General features: G+C 42.3%; 1 protein-coding gene across 1 annotated transcript in view; it reads right to left on the bottom strand.

Moving 5' to 3' along the window:
* Positions 1–3,220, bottom strand: part of RTF1 (Rtf1, Paf1/RNA polymerase II complex component, homolog (S. cerevisiae)) — a 49,976-nt gene extending 46,756 nt beyond the window's left edge. The window contains exons 1-2 of the mRNA XM_010848053.1: positions 3,207–3,220; positions 134–233 (exon numbers count right to left, since the gene is read on the bottom strand). Of these exons, the coding sequence (XP_010846355.1) occupies positions 134–233; positions 3,207–3,220 (114 nt within the window). The remainder of the gene's footprint in view (positions 1–133; positions 234–3,206) is intronic.
* Positions 3,221–15,540: the final 12,320 nt, after the last annotated feature.

Genomic DNA, 15,540 nt, shown 5'->3' with positions numbered 1-15,540 from the left:
CCCGACGCAGCGTGGGGGGCGGGGACACCCGGCTGGGTTCCGGGCGGTGAACTACGGTCTTGTGCCCAGCACCCGCAGCTGGAAGTTTTGGGTGTGTCTCTGCTGTGGGGCCGAAGCTTCATGTGCTGCCTACTTGTTTTGGACTGGAGCCGCAAGCATCTGGGTCTGCTCTAAGGAGCCTTTCCACTTTGCGACACTGATGGAGTCTCGAGGGCACCGTTAGGGCCGCCCGCCTGAAAGACAAATCGTCTGGACCACCCTGAGGGCACCTGTTGTGGAACGAAGCCTGCCTACCTGGGCTGTGCGAGTGACAACTAATCTGGGACCTGAAGGATTCATCTGATTTACCCAAAAAAAAGAGTAGAGGGAAGGGTATTCCAAGCAGAGAACCGTTTGGTCAAAGACATAGCGATAATAGAAAAAGTTGGGTTCAGGAAACTGAAACAGTTGTTCATTATGGCCGAACAGAGGGCATGGTGTGTGGGGATGAGACTGTGGAGGTACGCAGCGGCCAAATCATTCAGATCCTAATACACTATATTAGGAAGTTTTAAAATCTTTTGTATTGAAAGATTCTAAACTGTAGAACGACATTATCAGATTTGTGTTTTTAAAAAATTACTCTGGCAGCAGTGTAGCGAGTGAATAAAAAAGGAAGGAGACTAAGGCAGGAAAACCACATAGGCTGTTGAAGGCATTTTGGCAAAAGATGATAATGCTCTGAACTAAGGACAGTGAAAGTCGCTGAGCCGTGTCCTACTCTTTGCGACCCCATAGACTATACATATATGAAATTCTCCAGACCAGAGTACTGTAGTGGGTAGCGGTTCCTTTTCCAGGGGGATCTTCCCAACCCAGGGATTGAATGCAGGTCTCCTGTATCGCAGGCAGATTCTTTACCTCCTGAGCCACCAGGGAAGCCAGAACTAAGGAAGAAACAGTGAAATTGGGGAGCAATGGATAGCTTCTGGATAATTTGGAAGGTAGAATGACTAGGACTTAAAGATTAGTTGGGAAAGGGAAAAGGTGATGTCCCAAATACAAATGATACTCAGGTTCTGGTTTAGGAAGCTGGTGGGTCCTTCATGGAGATAAGGAACACAAGTGGAGAGAATGTTTGGGAGACTGGGTGTGTAGATCAGTTTTATGCCTGTTGAGGGCAGCTGATAAAAAGAACAACTTCACAGTGATTTCTTTGTGGGATTTGGAATATAAGATAGGGAGCATCAGAAACAATAATTTGAAACTGTTCTCAAAAGTTTTTGGAGTCCATTAATTCTTTATTCTGGTTGTGAAGTTGAGAGTTAGGCTTGAGGCTTCCCTAAGCGTTATTGAAAAGTGTTCAGAATTAAGGTAGAGAAAACAACGCAAATAAGGCCCAACTATCTCTACTCCAAAAACCTTGTTGTCCTAAGAGAAGTCCCCTAGACTTCTCTCCCCCAGCGTATCCTTGGAACTGAGCCCGTGGCCAAGGTGACCCAAAATGACCAGTTTACCTCCCTTGTTTCTAGCTACCTCAAAGGCTGGTGCCCTTCTCTGAGGACTGTCTTTAAATCTGTGAATAAAAAGAAAGCTATAATATAGTCAGTGACCCTTGACTGCAATTAAGAAAGATGGGTTCTTTATTTGAGTGAAATCTATTGATTTTTCATCAAGGGGCCTTCTAAAGCATTGTGGACTGGACTTAGTCCATGTTGAGACCAAACTGTGTCTGAAATGAATGAATGAACATTCTGTACTCTGAATTTCCTCTTGAGTTGGCTTCTCAGGGAACCCAACCTGTGAAAGTTTCCTCTTTGTAAAATGAAGATAATGATAATATCTGCCTCTTTGAGTTTTGCTAAGGTATAAATTGGGCTTTTCAGGTGGCTTAGTGGGTAAAGAATCCACTCGCAATGCAGAAGACCCAGGAAACCACAGGTTCAATCCCTGGATCAGGAAGATCCCCTGGGGGCAGGCATGGCAACTCAGTCCAATATTCTTGTCTGGAGAATGCCATGAATGGAGGAGCCTGGTGGGCTATAGTTCATGGGGTCACAAAGAGTCGGACATGACTAAAGCGACTGAACACATACCACACACACAAGGTAGAAATTACTTAACATGTAAAAAAGTGCTTAAAATACTTCCTGGTAAAGAGTAAGTACTCAATAAATGTCTATAATTGTATAATTGGGGAGGTGAATTACAGTAGAGTGAGTAGGGGCTGGAGGAATAGTGTTGGAAATGGGAAATTTTTGCGTTTTGTATACTATGGTATTGTGTGAACTTATTACACGGAATACGAATTTTTCATCATTATTTTTAATTTTAGTTTTTTATTTTTGACTGTGCTGGGTCTTCATTGCTACACACAGGGTTTTTCTAGTTGCCGTAGCAGGGGCAACTCTAGTTGTGGTGGGCAGGCTTTTCATTGCAGTAGCTTCTCTTGTTGCAGAGCACAGGCTCTAGGGTGTGCAGGCTTCAGTAGTGTGGCACATGGGCTTAGTTGCCTCTTGGCATGTGGAATCTTCCCGAATCGGGGATCAAACCCTTGTTCCCTGCATTGGCAGGCAGATTCTTAATCACTGGACCACCAGGGAAGTCCTTATAACTTTAAAATGTTTTGGGGGAAATAGAATATTTTTTAAATTATAAAGTAAATTTAAAGGCAGGGCACAAAGGCAAAAAAAAAAAATCTATGTAAAATTTTACCATCCCAAGATATTCATCCTCTCTTTATTAAAACAAACAAGATTGTTTGCATTTGTATATATTTGTTCAACCTGTATTTATCAAGCACCTACTATATGCCTGAGTTCAGACACTGAGCTAGACACTGAATAAGATGAATAAGTCACCAAGACAGGATGCCTGCTCTCAAGAGCTTATATTTCTTCACACATACACATTGCAAAACACATGCACATTTAAAGTGCTATGAGAATTCCATTTCAAATAGACCACCCCAAAGGCCAAAAGAGATATTTTTAACATCTGTTGTTTTTGAGAAAATGCAAAATGACAAAAATTACTATGGATTCCTAATCCCCAATGTGTGGTATTAGTAGGTGGGGCCTTTGGAAGGTGCTTAGGTTATGAGGGTGGGACCCTCATGAATAAGATTAAGTGCCCTATCAAAGAGACACCAGAGAGCTTTCTCACCACTTCTGCCAGGTGAGGACACTACAGAAAGATAGCATTCTGTACCTGAAGGGGGTCCTCACCAGAACCCAACCATGCTGGCAGCCTTATCTTAGACTCCTAGCTTCCATAACTGTGGGAAATAGATTCCTGCTGTTTAAATGCAAAAAAAAAAAAAAAACAACTATGAATTCATTAAACATTTTAAACAAACCTGTATCCTGTTCCTTACAACTGTATCTAAAATATATTAAGAGTCATACAAGTAGATATGTAAACTTTGAGAGAAGGACTGGGAAATCATTACTGTGTAATTTGCCATGCTGTTGTAGAGTCCTCCTTTTGGTGACCTGACCATCTCTTAATGAGTTCAGGGTCTGAAAACTTACCCAGATCTAAAAGTGGGCAAAGGATGGTCACTATCCATTGGGGCAACTGCCCTCAGCCCCTGGTCACCCAACCTTAATTTCTTCTGATTAAAAATTGAGGAGTACACTTGTTTGACTATCTATTTTGTCTTTGGGGATGCTATATTCTGTTAACCATTTCCATGATTCTCTGAGGGTCAGGATTCTGCAGCTGTCATTCTGATCTTTCCGTTCTTCATAATAATTGCATCTGCCTGGCTTCTCGCAATTAAGTGATATTACCTGACTTCTTGTTTCAAGACCCTATCGCTCCCCTTGCGGAACCCAGTTTTCCAACACCTGCCCCTACTGTCAGTCCTAGCCTATAAAGGAAAACCACAACTGAACTTTTGGTGATGCTGATTCACCCCTTACCATCACATTCCTTATAGTCTTGATGAATTCACAGGTCTCCACTTGGTCTTCCCACAGAACATGATCATTCTGTGGGATTTCTGACCTTAAGTACATCCACCTCCTGCTGATTTCCCTAAATTTTTTAATCTCTTCCTACACTATATGTCTTGGTAACTCTGGCATTTTTTACCTCATGTGGTCTATAAAGTTTTCCATGCCTCTAAGAGCCATCCTTATAACAAATTTGTACCATTTCCTGGGGTCCTTGGCAGAGTGATAAATTCTGTGACTTAGAGTGCTCCCAAATCAATAAACTCCCTCTAATCCAATTTTGCACTAAGGAGTTCATGATCCCAGTCTTGTTTTGGCTGACTGTATAGAGCTTTTCCATTTTCTGCTGCAAAGAATATAATCAGTCTGATTTCGGTATTGACCATCTGGTGATGTCCATGTGTAGTTTGCTGTGTTGTCGGAGGAGGGTGTTTGCTATGACCAATGTGTTCTCTTGACAAAAATCTGTTAGCCTTTTCCCTGCTTCATTTTGTGTTCCCAAGGCCAAACTTCCTGTTACTCCAGGTATCTTTTGACTTCCTACTTTTGCATTCCAGTCCCTATGATGAAAAGGACATCTTTTTTTTTGGTGTTCTAGAAGGTCTTTATGTCATCATAGAACCATTCAGCTTCAGCTTCTTCAGCATTACTGATTGGGACATAGATTTGGATTACTGTAATATTGAATGGTTTGCCTTGGAAACGAACAGATCATTCTGTCATTTTTGAGATTGCACCTAAGTACTGCATTTCTGACTCTTCTGTTGACTGTGAGGGCTACTCCATTTCTTCTAAGGGATTGTTGCCCACAGTAATAGATATAATGGTCATCTGAATTAAATTCACCCATTCCGGTCCATTATAGTTTGCTGATTCCCAAAATGTTGATGTTCACTCTTGTCATCTCCTGTTTGACCACTTCCAATTTTCCTTGATTCATGAACCTAACATTCCAGGTTCCTATGCAATATTGCTCTTTACAGCATTGGACTTTACTTCTATCACCAGTCACATCCACAGCTTGGCTCCATCTCTTCATTCCTTCTGGTGTTATTTCTCCACTCTTCTCCAGTAGCATATTGGGCACCTACCAACCTAGGGAGTTCATCTTTCAGTGTCGTATCTTTTTGCCTTTTCATACTGTTCATGGGGTTCTCAAGGCAAGAATACTGAAGTGGTTTGCCATTCCCTTCTCCAGTGGACCAGGTTTTGTCAGAACTCTCCACCATGACCTGTCCGTCTTGGGTGGCCCTACATGGCCTGGCTCATAGTTTCACTGAGTTAGACAAAGCTGTGATCTATGTGATCGGATTGGTTAGTTTTCTGTGATTGTGGTTTTCATTCTATCTGCCCTCTGATGGGTAAGGATAAGAACTGGTGGAAGCTTCCTGATGGGAGGGACTGGCTATGGGGGAATCTGAGTTTTACTCTGTTGGGCGGGGCCATGCTTAGTAAATCTTTAATCCAATTTGCTTTTGATAGGTGGGACTGTGTTTCCGCCCTGTAGTTTGGCCTCAGGCCAAACTATGATAGGGGTAATGGCTGTAATGGTGACCTCTTTCAAAAGGACTTATGCCAGTACTGTTGTATTCAGTGCCCCTGACCCCATGGCAGGTCATGTGTGACCTGTGCCTCTGCCCCTCTGCCGGAGACCCCGGGATGCTCACAGGCAAGTCTGGCTCAGTCTCTTGTGTGGCCACTGCTCCTTTCTCCTGGGTCCTGGTCTGCACAAGGTTTTGTTTGTGCCCTCCACAAGTCTCTTTTCCCAGTCCTGTGGAAGTTTTGTAATCAAATCCCACTGGTCTTCAAAGTCAAATTCCCTGGGGGTTCTCAGTCCCTTTGCTGGATTTTCAGGTTGGGAAATCTGTTTTGGGCCCTAGAACTTTCTTAAAAGTGTGAGAATTTCTTTGGTATAATTGTTCTGCAGTTTGTGGGTCCTCTGCTCTGCACCTCTATGGTGGCGCTAATGGTGACCTCCTCCAAGAGGGCTTATGCCACATGCCACGTGTTCCAGGTCTGCTTATTGAAAAATGCAGACTTAAATTGAAGAAAGTAGGGAAAACCACTAGACCATTCAGATCAGATCAGTAGCTCAGTCGCGTCCGACTCTTTGCGACCCCATGAATCACAGCACGCCAGGCCTCCCTGTCCATCACCAACTCCCGGAGTTCACTCAAACTCACGTCCATTGAGTCAGTGATGCCATCCAGCCATCTCATCCTCTGTCATCCCCTTCTCCTCCTGCCCCCAATCCCTCCCAGCATCAGAGTCTTTTCCAATGAGTCAACTCTTCGCATGAGGTGACCAAAGTACTGGAGTTTCAGCTTTAGCATCATTCCTTCCAAAGAAATCCCAGGGCCAATCTCCTTCAGAATGGACTGGTTGGATCTCCTTGCAGTCCAAGGGACTCTCAACCGTCTTCTCCAACACCACAGTTCAAAAGCATCAATTCTTCTGCGCTCAGCCTTTTTCACAGTCCAACTCTCACATCCATACATGACCACAGGAAAAACCATAGCCTGGACTAGATGAACCTTTGTTGGCAAAGTAATGTCTCTGCTTTTGAATATGCTATCTAGGTTGGTCATAACTTTCCTTCCAAGGAGTAAGCGTCTTTTAATTTCATGGCTGCAGTCACCATCTGTAGTGATTTTGGAGCCCAGAAAAATAAAGTCTGACACTGTTTCCCCATCTATTTCCCATGAAGTGATGGGACCCGATGCCATGATCTTGGTTTTCTGAATGTTGAGTTTTAAGCCAACTTTTTCACTCTCCACTTTCACTTTCATCCAGAGGCTTTTTATTTCCTCTTCACTTTCTGCCATAAGGGTGGTGTCATCTGCATATCTGAGGTTATTGATATTTCTCCCGGCAATCTTGATTCCAGCTTGTGCTTCCTCCAGCCCAGCGTTTCTCATGATGTACTCTGCATATAAGTTAAATAAACAGGGTGACAATATACAGCCTTGACGAACTCCTTTTCCTATTTGGAACCAGTCTGTTGTTCCATGTCCAGTTCTAACTGTTGCTTCCTGACCTGCATACAAATTTCTCAAGAGGCAGATCAGGTGGTCTGGTATTCCCATCTCTTTCAGAATTTTCCACAGTTTATTGTGATCCACACAGTCAAAGGCTTTGGCATAGTCAATAAAGCAGAAATAGACGTATTTCTGGAACTCTCTTGCTTTTACCACGATCCAGCGGATGTTGGCAATTTGATCTCTGGTTCCTCTGCGTTTTCTAAAACCAGCTTGAACATCAGGAAGTTCACGGTTCACATATTGCTGAAGCCTGGCTTGGAGAATTTTGAGTATTACTAGCCTGTGAAATGAGTGCAATTGTGCAGTAATTTGAACATTCTTTGGCATTGCCTTTCTTTGGGACTGGAATGAAAACTGCCCTTTTCCAGTCTTGTGGCCACTGCTGAGTTTTCCAAATTTGCTGGCATATTGAGTGCAGCACTTTCACAGCATCATCTTTCAGGATTTGGAATAGCTCAACTGGAATTCCATCACCTCCACTAGCTTTGTTTGTAGTGATGCTTTCTAAGGCCCACTTGACTTCACATTCCAGGATGTCTGACTCTAGGTCAGTGATCACGCCATCCTGATTATCTGGGTCGTGAAGATCTTTTTTGTACAGTTCTTCTGTGTATTCTTGCCATCTCTTCTTAATATCTTCTGCTTCTTCTAGGTCCATTCCATTTCTGTCCTTTATCGAGCCCATCTTTGCATGAAATGTTCCTTGGTATCTCTGATTTTCTTGAAGAGATCCCTAGTCTTTCCCATTCTGTTGTTTTCCTCTATTTCTTTGCATTGATCACTGAAGAAGGCTTTCTTATCTCTTCTTGCTATTCTTTGGAACTCTGCATTCAGACCATTCAGGTATGACCTAAATCAAATCCCTTGGGATTATATACTGGAAGTGACAAATAGATTCAAGGGATTAGTTCTAAGAGGGTGCCTGAAGAAATATGGAAGGAGGTTCATGACATTGTACAGAAGGTGGTGATCAAGACCATCCCTAAGAAAAAGAAATGCAAAAAGGCAAAATGGTTGTCTGATGATGACTTACAAATAGCTGAGAAAAGAAGAGAAGCAGAAGTCAAAAGAGAAAGGGAAAGATACACTCATCTGAATGCAGAGTTCCAAAGAATAGCACTGAGAGATAAGAAAGCCTTCCTCAGGGATCAGTATACAAAGAAATAGAGGAATACAATAGAATGGGAAAGACTAGAGATCTCTTCAAGAAAATTAGAGATACCAAGGAAACATTTCATGCAAAGATGGGCACAATAAAGGACAGAAACAGTATGGACCTAACAGAAGCAGGGGATATTAAGAAGAGATGGCAAGAATACACAGAACTATACAAAAAAGATCTTCATGACCCAGATAATCACGATGGTGTGATCACTCACCTAGAGTCAGACATTCTGGAATGTGAAGTCTAGTGGGCCTTAGGAAGTATCACTGCAAGCACAGATAGTGGAGGTGATGGAATTGCAGTTGAGCTATTTCAAATCCTAAAAGATGATGCTGTGAAAGTACTGCACTCAATATGCCAGCTAATTTAGAAAACTCAGCAGCGGCCACAGGACTGGAAAGGGTCAGTTTTCATTCCAGTCCCAAAGAAAGGCAATGCCAAATAATGTTCAAATTACTACACAATTGCAGTCATCTCACACGCTAGCAAAATAATGCTCAAAATTCTCCAAGCCAGGCTTCAAGAATAAGTGAACCATGAACTTCCATGTTCAAGCTGGATTTATAAAAGCCAGAGGAACAAGAGATCAAATCACCAACATCCGTTGGATCATCGAAAAAGCAAGAGAGTTCCAGAAAAACACCTACTTCTGCTTTATTGACTATGCCAAAGCCTTTGACTGTGTGAATCACAACAAACAGTGGAAAATTCTTAAAGATATAGGAATACCAGACCACCTTACCTGCCACCTGAGAAATCCGTATGTAGGTCAAGAAGCAACAGTTAGAACCGGACATGGAACAATGGACTGGTTCCAAATTGGGAAAGGAGTACGCCAAGGCTGTATACTGTCCCTCTGCTTATTTATTTTATATGTAGAGTACATCATGAGAAAATCGGGCTGGATGAAACACAAGCTGGAATCAAGATTGCTGGGAGAAATAACCTCAGATATGCAGATGACACCACCCTTATGGCAGAAAGTGAAGAGAAACTAAAGAGTCTCTTGATGAAAGTGAAAGAGGAGAGTGAAATATCTGGCTTAAAACTCAACATTCAAAAAACCAAGATTGAGGCATCCAGTCCATCACTTCATGGCAAATAGATGAGGAAACAATGGAAACAGTGACAGACTTTATTTTCTTGGGCTCCAAAATCACTGAAGATGGTGACTGCAGCCATTAAATGAAAAGGACACTTGCTCCTTGGAAGAAAAGCTGTGACAAACCTAGACATTACTTTGCTGACAAAGGTCTGTCTAGTCAAAACTGTGGTTTTTCCAGTCATCGTGTATGGATGTGACAGTTGGACTATAAAGAAAGCTGAGGGCTGAAGAATTGATGCTTTTGAACTGTGGTGTTGGAGAAGACTCTGGAGGGTCCCTTGGACTGCAAGGAGATCAAATCAGTCAATCCTAAAGGAAATCAGGCCTGAATACTCATCGGAAGGACTGATGCTGAAATTGAAACTCCGATACTATGGCCACTTGATGCAAAGAACTGACTCATTGGAAAAGACCCTGATGCTGGGAAGGATTGAAGGTAGGAGGAGAAGGGGACGACAGAGGATGAGATGGCTGGATGGCATCACTGACTCGATAGACATGGGTTTGAGCAAGCTCCAGGAATTGGTGATGGACAGGGAAGCCTGGTGTGCTGCAGTCCATGGGGTCGCAAAGAGTCAGACACGACTGAGCGACTGAACTGAACTGGGTCCAATTTTACAATCTGGTGCCCTGATTAAGCATCTTCGACTCCAGTCCCTTGCTTCTCTCCCAGTTCTTGCCATTACATACTGGGCTAGTTCTTGCAGCTCCTTTGGAGTATAGTGCCTTGTTTATCAGACCCAATATGTCCTGTACTGGATTATATATAGTGTTTCAACCGTATTTATCAGCCAAGTATCCAGGAGGGAGATGCAGGCAAATTTTGAGGAGGGTACATGCAGTGTTGCAGGGTACTGGCTTCTGCACTGTCTACAGGCAAGAGGTGTGGGATGGTGGGCCATTTCTGTAGGTTCAGGGGGGTCAGAAGAATCTGGAAATTCAAGATCTTCAGGAGCATCAATCAGATATCCTCATTCCATGTGTTGTGATCCCATTATTTCCCAACCAGGACCCTTAGCTCACCTGCATTACTTGGAAGTTTAACCTTATTGAAGCTTAAACTATTCTGATGATAATCCTGCTGCTGCTGCTAAGTCGCTTCAGTCATATCTGACTCTGTGCGATCCCATAGATGGAAGCCCACCAGGCTCCCCCATCTCTGGGATTCTCCAGGCAAGAGTCCTGGAGTGGGTTGCCGTTTTCTTCTCCAGTGCGTGAAAGTGAAAAGTGAAAGTGAAGTCGCTCAGCCGTGTCCGACTCTTAGCAACCCCATGGACTGCAGCCCACCAGGCTCCACCGCCCATGGGATTTTCCAGGCAAGAGTACTGGAGTGGGGTGCCATTGCCTTCTCCGGATGATAATCCTGGGCCTCACCTTTCCCTGCTGCCCCACTGCAGGTGTTTAAGCCCTTGTTATGTGCTGTTAAGGAAGCCCTCTGGATTTCATAGGCTTCCCTGGTGGCTCAGTGGTAAAGAATACACCTGCAATGAGGAGATGCAGGTTCAGTCCCTGGGCTGAGCAGAGCCCCTGGAGAAGGAAATGGCAACCCACTCCAGTATTCTTGCCTGGGAAATTCCATGGACAGGAAAGCCTGGTGGGCTATAGTCCATGGGGTCACAAAAGAATCAGGCAGGACTTAGTGACTAAGGAAAAACTGGATTTCACATTTAGCTTTCAGTAACAGAACCCAATTTCACTATCCTTGTAGTTATTATGCCTCCAGTATATATTTTTTGAAATATCATTGATTTACAATGTTGTGTTAGTTTTTGATATACAGCAGTTATTGAGGTTTTCTTTCCATTATGGTTTATTTATAACAGGATGTTGAATATAGTTCCCTGTGCTATCCATTTGTGTCTGCAGAATGTAAACTCCTGATTTATCCTTCCCCCGTCCCTTTTCTCTTTGATAACCATAAGTTTGTTTCCTATGTCTGTGAGTCTGTTTCTGTTTTGTAAATAAGCTCAACTGTATCATATTTTAGATTGCACATGTAAGTGATATCATATGGTATTTGTCTTTCTCTTTCTGACTTACTTCACTTAGTGTCATAATCTCTAGGTCCATCCGTGTTGCTGTGGCATTATTTCTTTCTTTTTTCATGGCCGAGTAGTATTCCATTGTGTGTATATATGTGTGTGTGTATACACACATACATCTTCTTTATCCATTTATCTGTCAGTGGATGTTGCTTCTATGTCTTGGCTATTGTAAATAGTGCTGCTATGAACATTAGGGGCGCATGTATCTTTTTTCTTTTTTTAAATGTTGATTTTATTTTTGGTTGCACCGTGAGGCATGTAGGATCTTAGTTCCCAGATCTGGGAGCACAGAGTCTTAACCGCTGGACCACCAGGGAAGTCTTATCTTTTTAAAAATCTTTACTGAAGTATAGTTGGTTTACAATGTTGTATTACTTTCAGATGTATAGCAAAGTGATTCATTTATACATGTATATAAATATATATTCTTTTTTCGCATTCTCTTCCATTATAGGTTGTTACAAGATATTAAGTATAGTTTCCTATGTTATGCAGTAGGTCCTTGTTGGTTATCTATTTTATGTATAGTACTGTGTATGTTTTAATCCCAAATTCCTAATTTATTCCTTCTCTCCTTTCTCCTTTGGTAACTCTCAGTTTGTTTTCTATATCTCTGAGTCTATTTCTACTTTGTAAGTAAGTTCATTTGTGTCATTTTTTTGGATTCCACATATAAGCAATATCATATGGTATGTGTCTTTCTCTTTCTGACTTTGCTTAGTGTGATAATCTCTGGATCCATCCATGTTGCTGCAAATGACATTCTTTCATTCTTCTTTATGGCTGAGTAATATTCCATTGTATACACATCCCACAGTTTTGTTATCCATTCATCTCTTGTTGGACATTTAGGTTGTTTCCATGTCTTGGATACTGTGAATAGTGCTGCTATGAACAGAGGGGTGCATATATCTTTTCAAATTAGAGTTTTGTCTGGAGGTATGCTTAGGAGTTGGAGAAGGCAATGGCACCCCACTCCAGTACTCTTGCCTGGAGAATCCCCTGGACGGAGGAGCCTGGTAGGCTGCAGTCCATGGAGTCACGAAGAGTTGGATATGACTGAGCGACTTCACTTTCACTTTTCACTTTCATGCATTGGAAAAGGAAATGGCAACCCACTCCAGTGTTCTTGCCTGGAGAATCCCAGGGATAGGGGAGCCTGGTGGGCTGCCATCTATGGGGTTGCCCAGAGTCGGACACTACTGAAGCGACTTAGCAGCAGCAGCATGCTTATGAGTAGGATTGCTAGAGTATGTGGCAATATTTTTATTTTGTTGAAAAACCTCTGTGCTGTTCTCTATAGTGACTGCAGCAACTTAGATTCTCACTAGCAGTATAGAAGGGTACCCTTTTCTCCACACCCTCTCTAGCATTCGTTATTTGTTATTTTATTTTATTATTATTATTTTGGTTGCACCACGAGGCTTGTGGGATCTTAGTTCCCTGACCAGGGATCAAACCTGGGGCCTGGCAGTGAGAGCACCAAGTCCCAACCACTGGATCACCAGGGAATTCCCTGGTATTTGTAGACTTTTTAATGATGGCTATTTTGAATGGTGGGGCTTCCTGGGTGTCTCCTTGATAAAGAATCTGCCTGCTAGTACTGGAGAGATGGATTCAATCCCTACGTCGGGAAGATCCCCTGGAGGAGGAAATGACAACCCATTCCAGTATTCCTGCCTGGAGAATCCCATGGACAGAGAAATCTGGCAGACTACAGTCCATAGGGTCACAAAAGAGTCAGACACTACTGAGCGAGTGAGCACGTATGCACACAGGATTCTAACTGGTGTGAGGTGATAGCTTGATTTGCGTTTCTGTAATGATTAGCAGTGGTGAGCATCTTTTAATGTGCCTGTTGGCCATCTATATGTCTTCTTTGGAAAAATGTCTGTTTAGGTCTTCTGTCCATTTTTTGATTGGGTCATTTGGGTTTTGTTATCAAGTTTATATGTGCTGTTTATATATTTTGGAAATTAAGCCCTTGTCAGGTGCATAATTTGCCAATATTTTCTCCCAGTCTGTAAGTTGTTTTTCACTTTGTGTTTCCTTTGCTCTGCAAAAGATTGTAAATTTAGGTCCTGTTTGTTTATTTTTTATTTTGTTTCTGTTGCCTTGGGAGGCTGATCTAAGAAGACTCTGGTTAGACTTATTTCAGAGAATGTTTTGCCTATGTTCTCTTCTGAGAGTCTTATGGTGTCATGTCTTATATTTAAGTCTTTAAGCCATTTTGGGTTAATTTTTGCATATAGTATGAGGGAGTGTTATAACTTCACTGATTTGCATGTGGCTGTCCAGCTTCCCCAACACCACTTGCTGAAGAAACTCTTTTCTCCATTGTTGATTCTTGCCTCCTTTGTCAGAGATTAAATGACTATAGGTGTAACTAAGCTGTACGTACTGTACATGTTGAATACTTATTAAATGGGAAACCTGGGCTTCCTTGTATTTAATTGTTCCTTTCTGGTGAGTGAGAAATGGTCTTGGGATGTTGAAAATCAGCCCTCTCTCTGGCCTTGCTCCATATAGCTGCATGGTTCATAACTTTTTCCTACCTCAGCACGCATAACAGATGCTGTCTATACTTGATACATACATACCCTGAAGTGTCCTCTGTACTCAAAAAAGCACTCAAGAAAAGCATGTCAAAATGCCAGGCAGTGAAAAGGATGTGACCATTCGGATAACTTTTGTCTTTAAAATTATTTTTAGAAGGGGCTTCCCTGGTGGTTCAGTGGTTGGGACTCCAAGCTTCCACTGCAGGGGGTATGGGTTCAATCCCATGTGGCACAACCAGAAAAGAAAAGTAATTTTTATAAGTTAATTTATTTGTCAACTCTGACTTTTAGTGTGATTAACTACTTGTTACTTGAGACCCCTATGACAATAGATATAAAACACAATGGAACCACTAATATAAGTAAATCCTTTAACTTAAAATATTTATCAAAAGTCAAATCTGTGGCTTATTTAGTAGCACAAGATTCCAAGATTTACACATTCACGTGTCAAACTTTCAATTGAGGGAATTCCCTGGTATTTCAGTAATTAGGACTCTGAGATTTCACTGCCAAAGGCTGGGGTTCAATCCCTGGTCAGGGAACTAAGACCCCACAAGCCACCAAAAACAACATCAACAACAAAAACATTCAATTGAGCACATGAACCAGGTACTGAGGAAACAAAGGTGAACAAGACGCCATCCCTGCTCCAATCTAGGCTAGCAGTTCTTGAGTTAACTGAGAATCAACTAGGAGCTTATTAAAATGCAGAGTCTGATTCAGTAGGTGAGACCAAGGAATTTGCATTTTTAACACACCCTTGGGTGATTTCCTCAAGAGTATGGGATGGTCTCATTTTGAAAAACACTGGTCTCGACACAGAGAAGCCCCAATATTACATCAGAGGTTCAAGATCAGGGACTCTTTTCTATCCCTGATATTTCCTAAAATAAGTAGCACATGCATATTATCATGTACTAAAGTTAAGAGTGACCCTCTGATAGTGACTCAGAAAGACCAAAATGGAGAAGAATGCAGACCTCTTTAAACAAGTTATCTGTCAATATGTAGGAGTTTTCAGAAGATTCCAAATCATCAACCCCCTCACTTGATAAATATTGAGTGCCTGGTGGGTTCCAGGTACTGGTGGGCATTCCCTTCTGTCTAAAGCTCCTCTTAAGGGGACTACCCTAGCAATCCAATGGCTAAGACTCCACCTTCCAATGCAGGAAGCACAGGTTTGAACCCTGCTCAGGGAACCAAGACCCCACATGTCATGGGGTGTAGCCAAAAAGTAAAAAACAAAAAATGCAAAAAACCAAAACCACCACCACCACCACCAAAAAACAAACAAATAAAAACCCTCCTCCGATGCCCTACATGCTACTTCTATTTCTCTGAACCATTATTCTATTGATTATTGCCCTTTTCTGTGTCTTCAAGCTCTCTTTTTCTGCTGGATCCTTCCTTTTAACACATCTCTTTGTCTGAAAAGTAAAAAGTCTTTGACCTTGTGTCTCCTGTTGCTATAGTTGTATTCTAATTTCTTTCTCACAACCTCATCAGTTAGGATGCTTTGGCTGCCAGTGACAGAAAACTCAACACACATTGGCCCTAGGCCTGACGCTGTGAACTTAATCCATGGAAGTCATCACCATTCGGCCAAACAGAACTCTTTTCTTCAGATACGTGATCTCTTTCATAATTCTGCGCTTTGGGGCATGCATGCTGCCTCACTGGATTGC

This window comes from Bison bison, unplaced genomic scaffold, assembly GCF_000754665.1.
Source record: "Bison bison bison isolate TAMUID 2011002044 unplaced genomic scaffold, Bison_UMD1.0 scf7180017864259, whole genome shotgun sequence".
Taxonomy (NCBI): Eukaryota; Metazoa; Chordata; class Mammalia; order Artiodactyla; family Bovidae; genus Bison; species Bison bison.
This window is presented reverse-complemented; position numbering and strand designations above follow the sequence as displayed.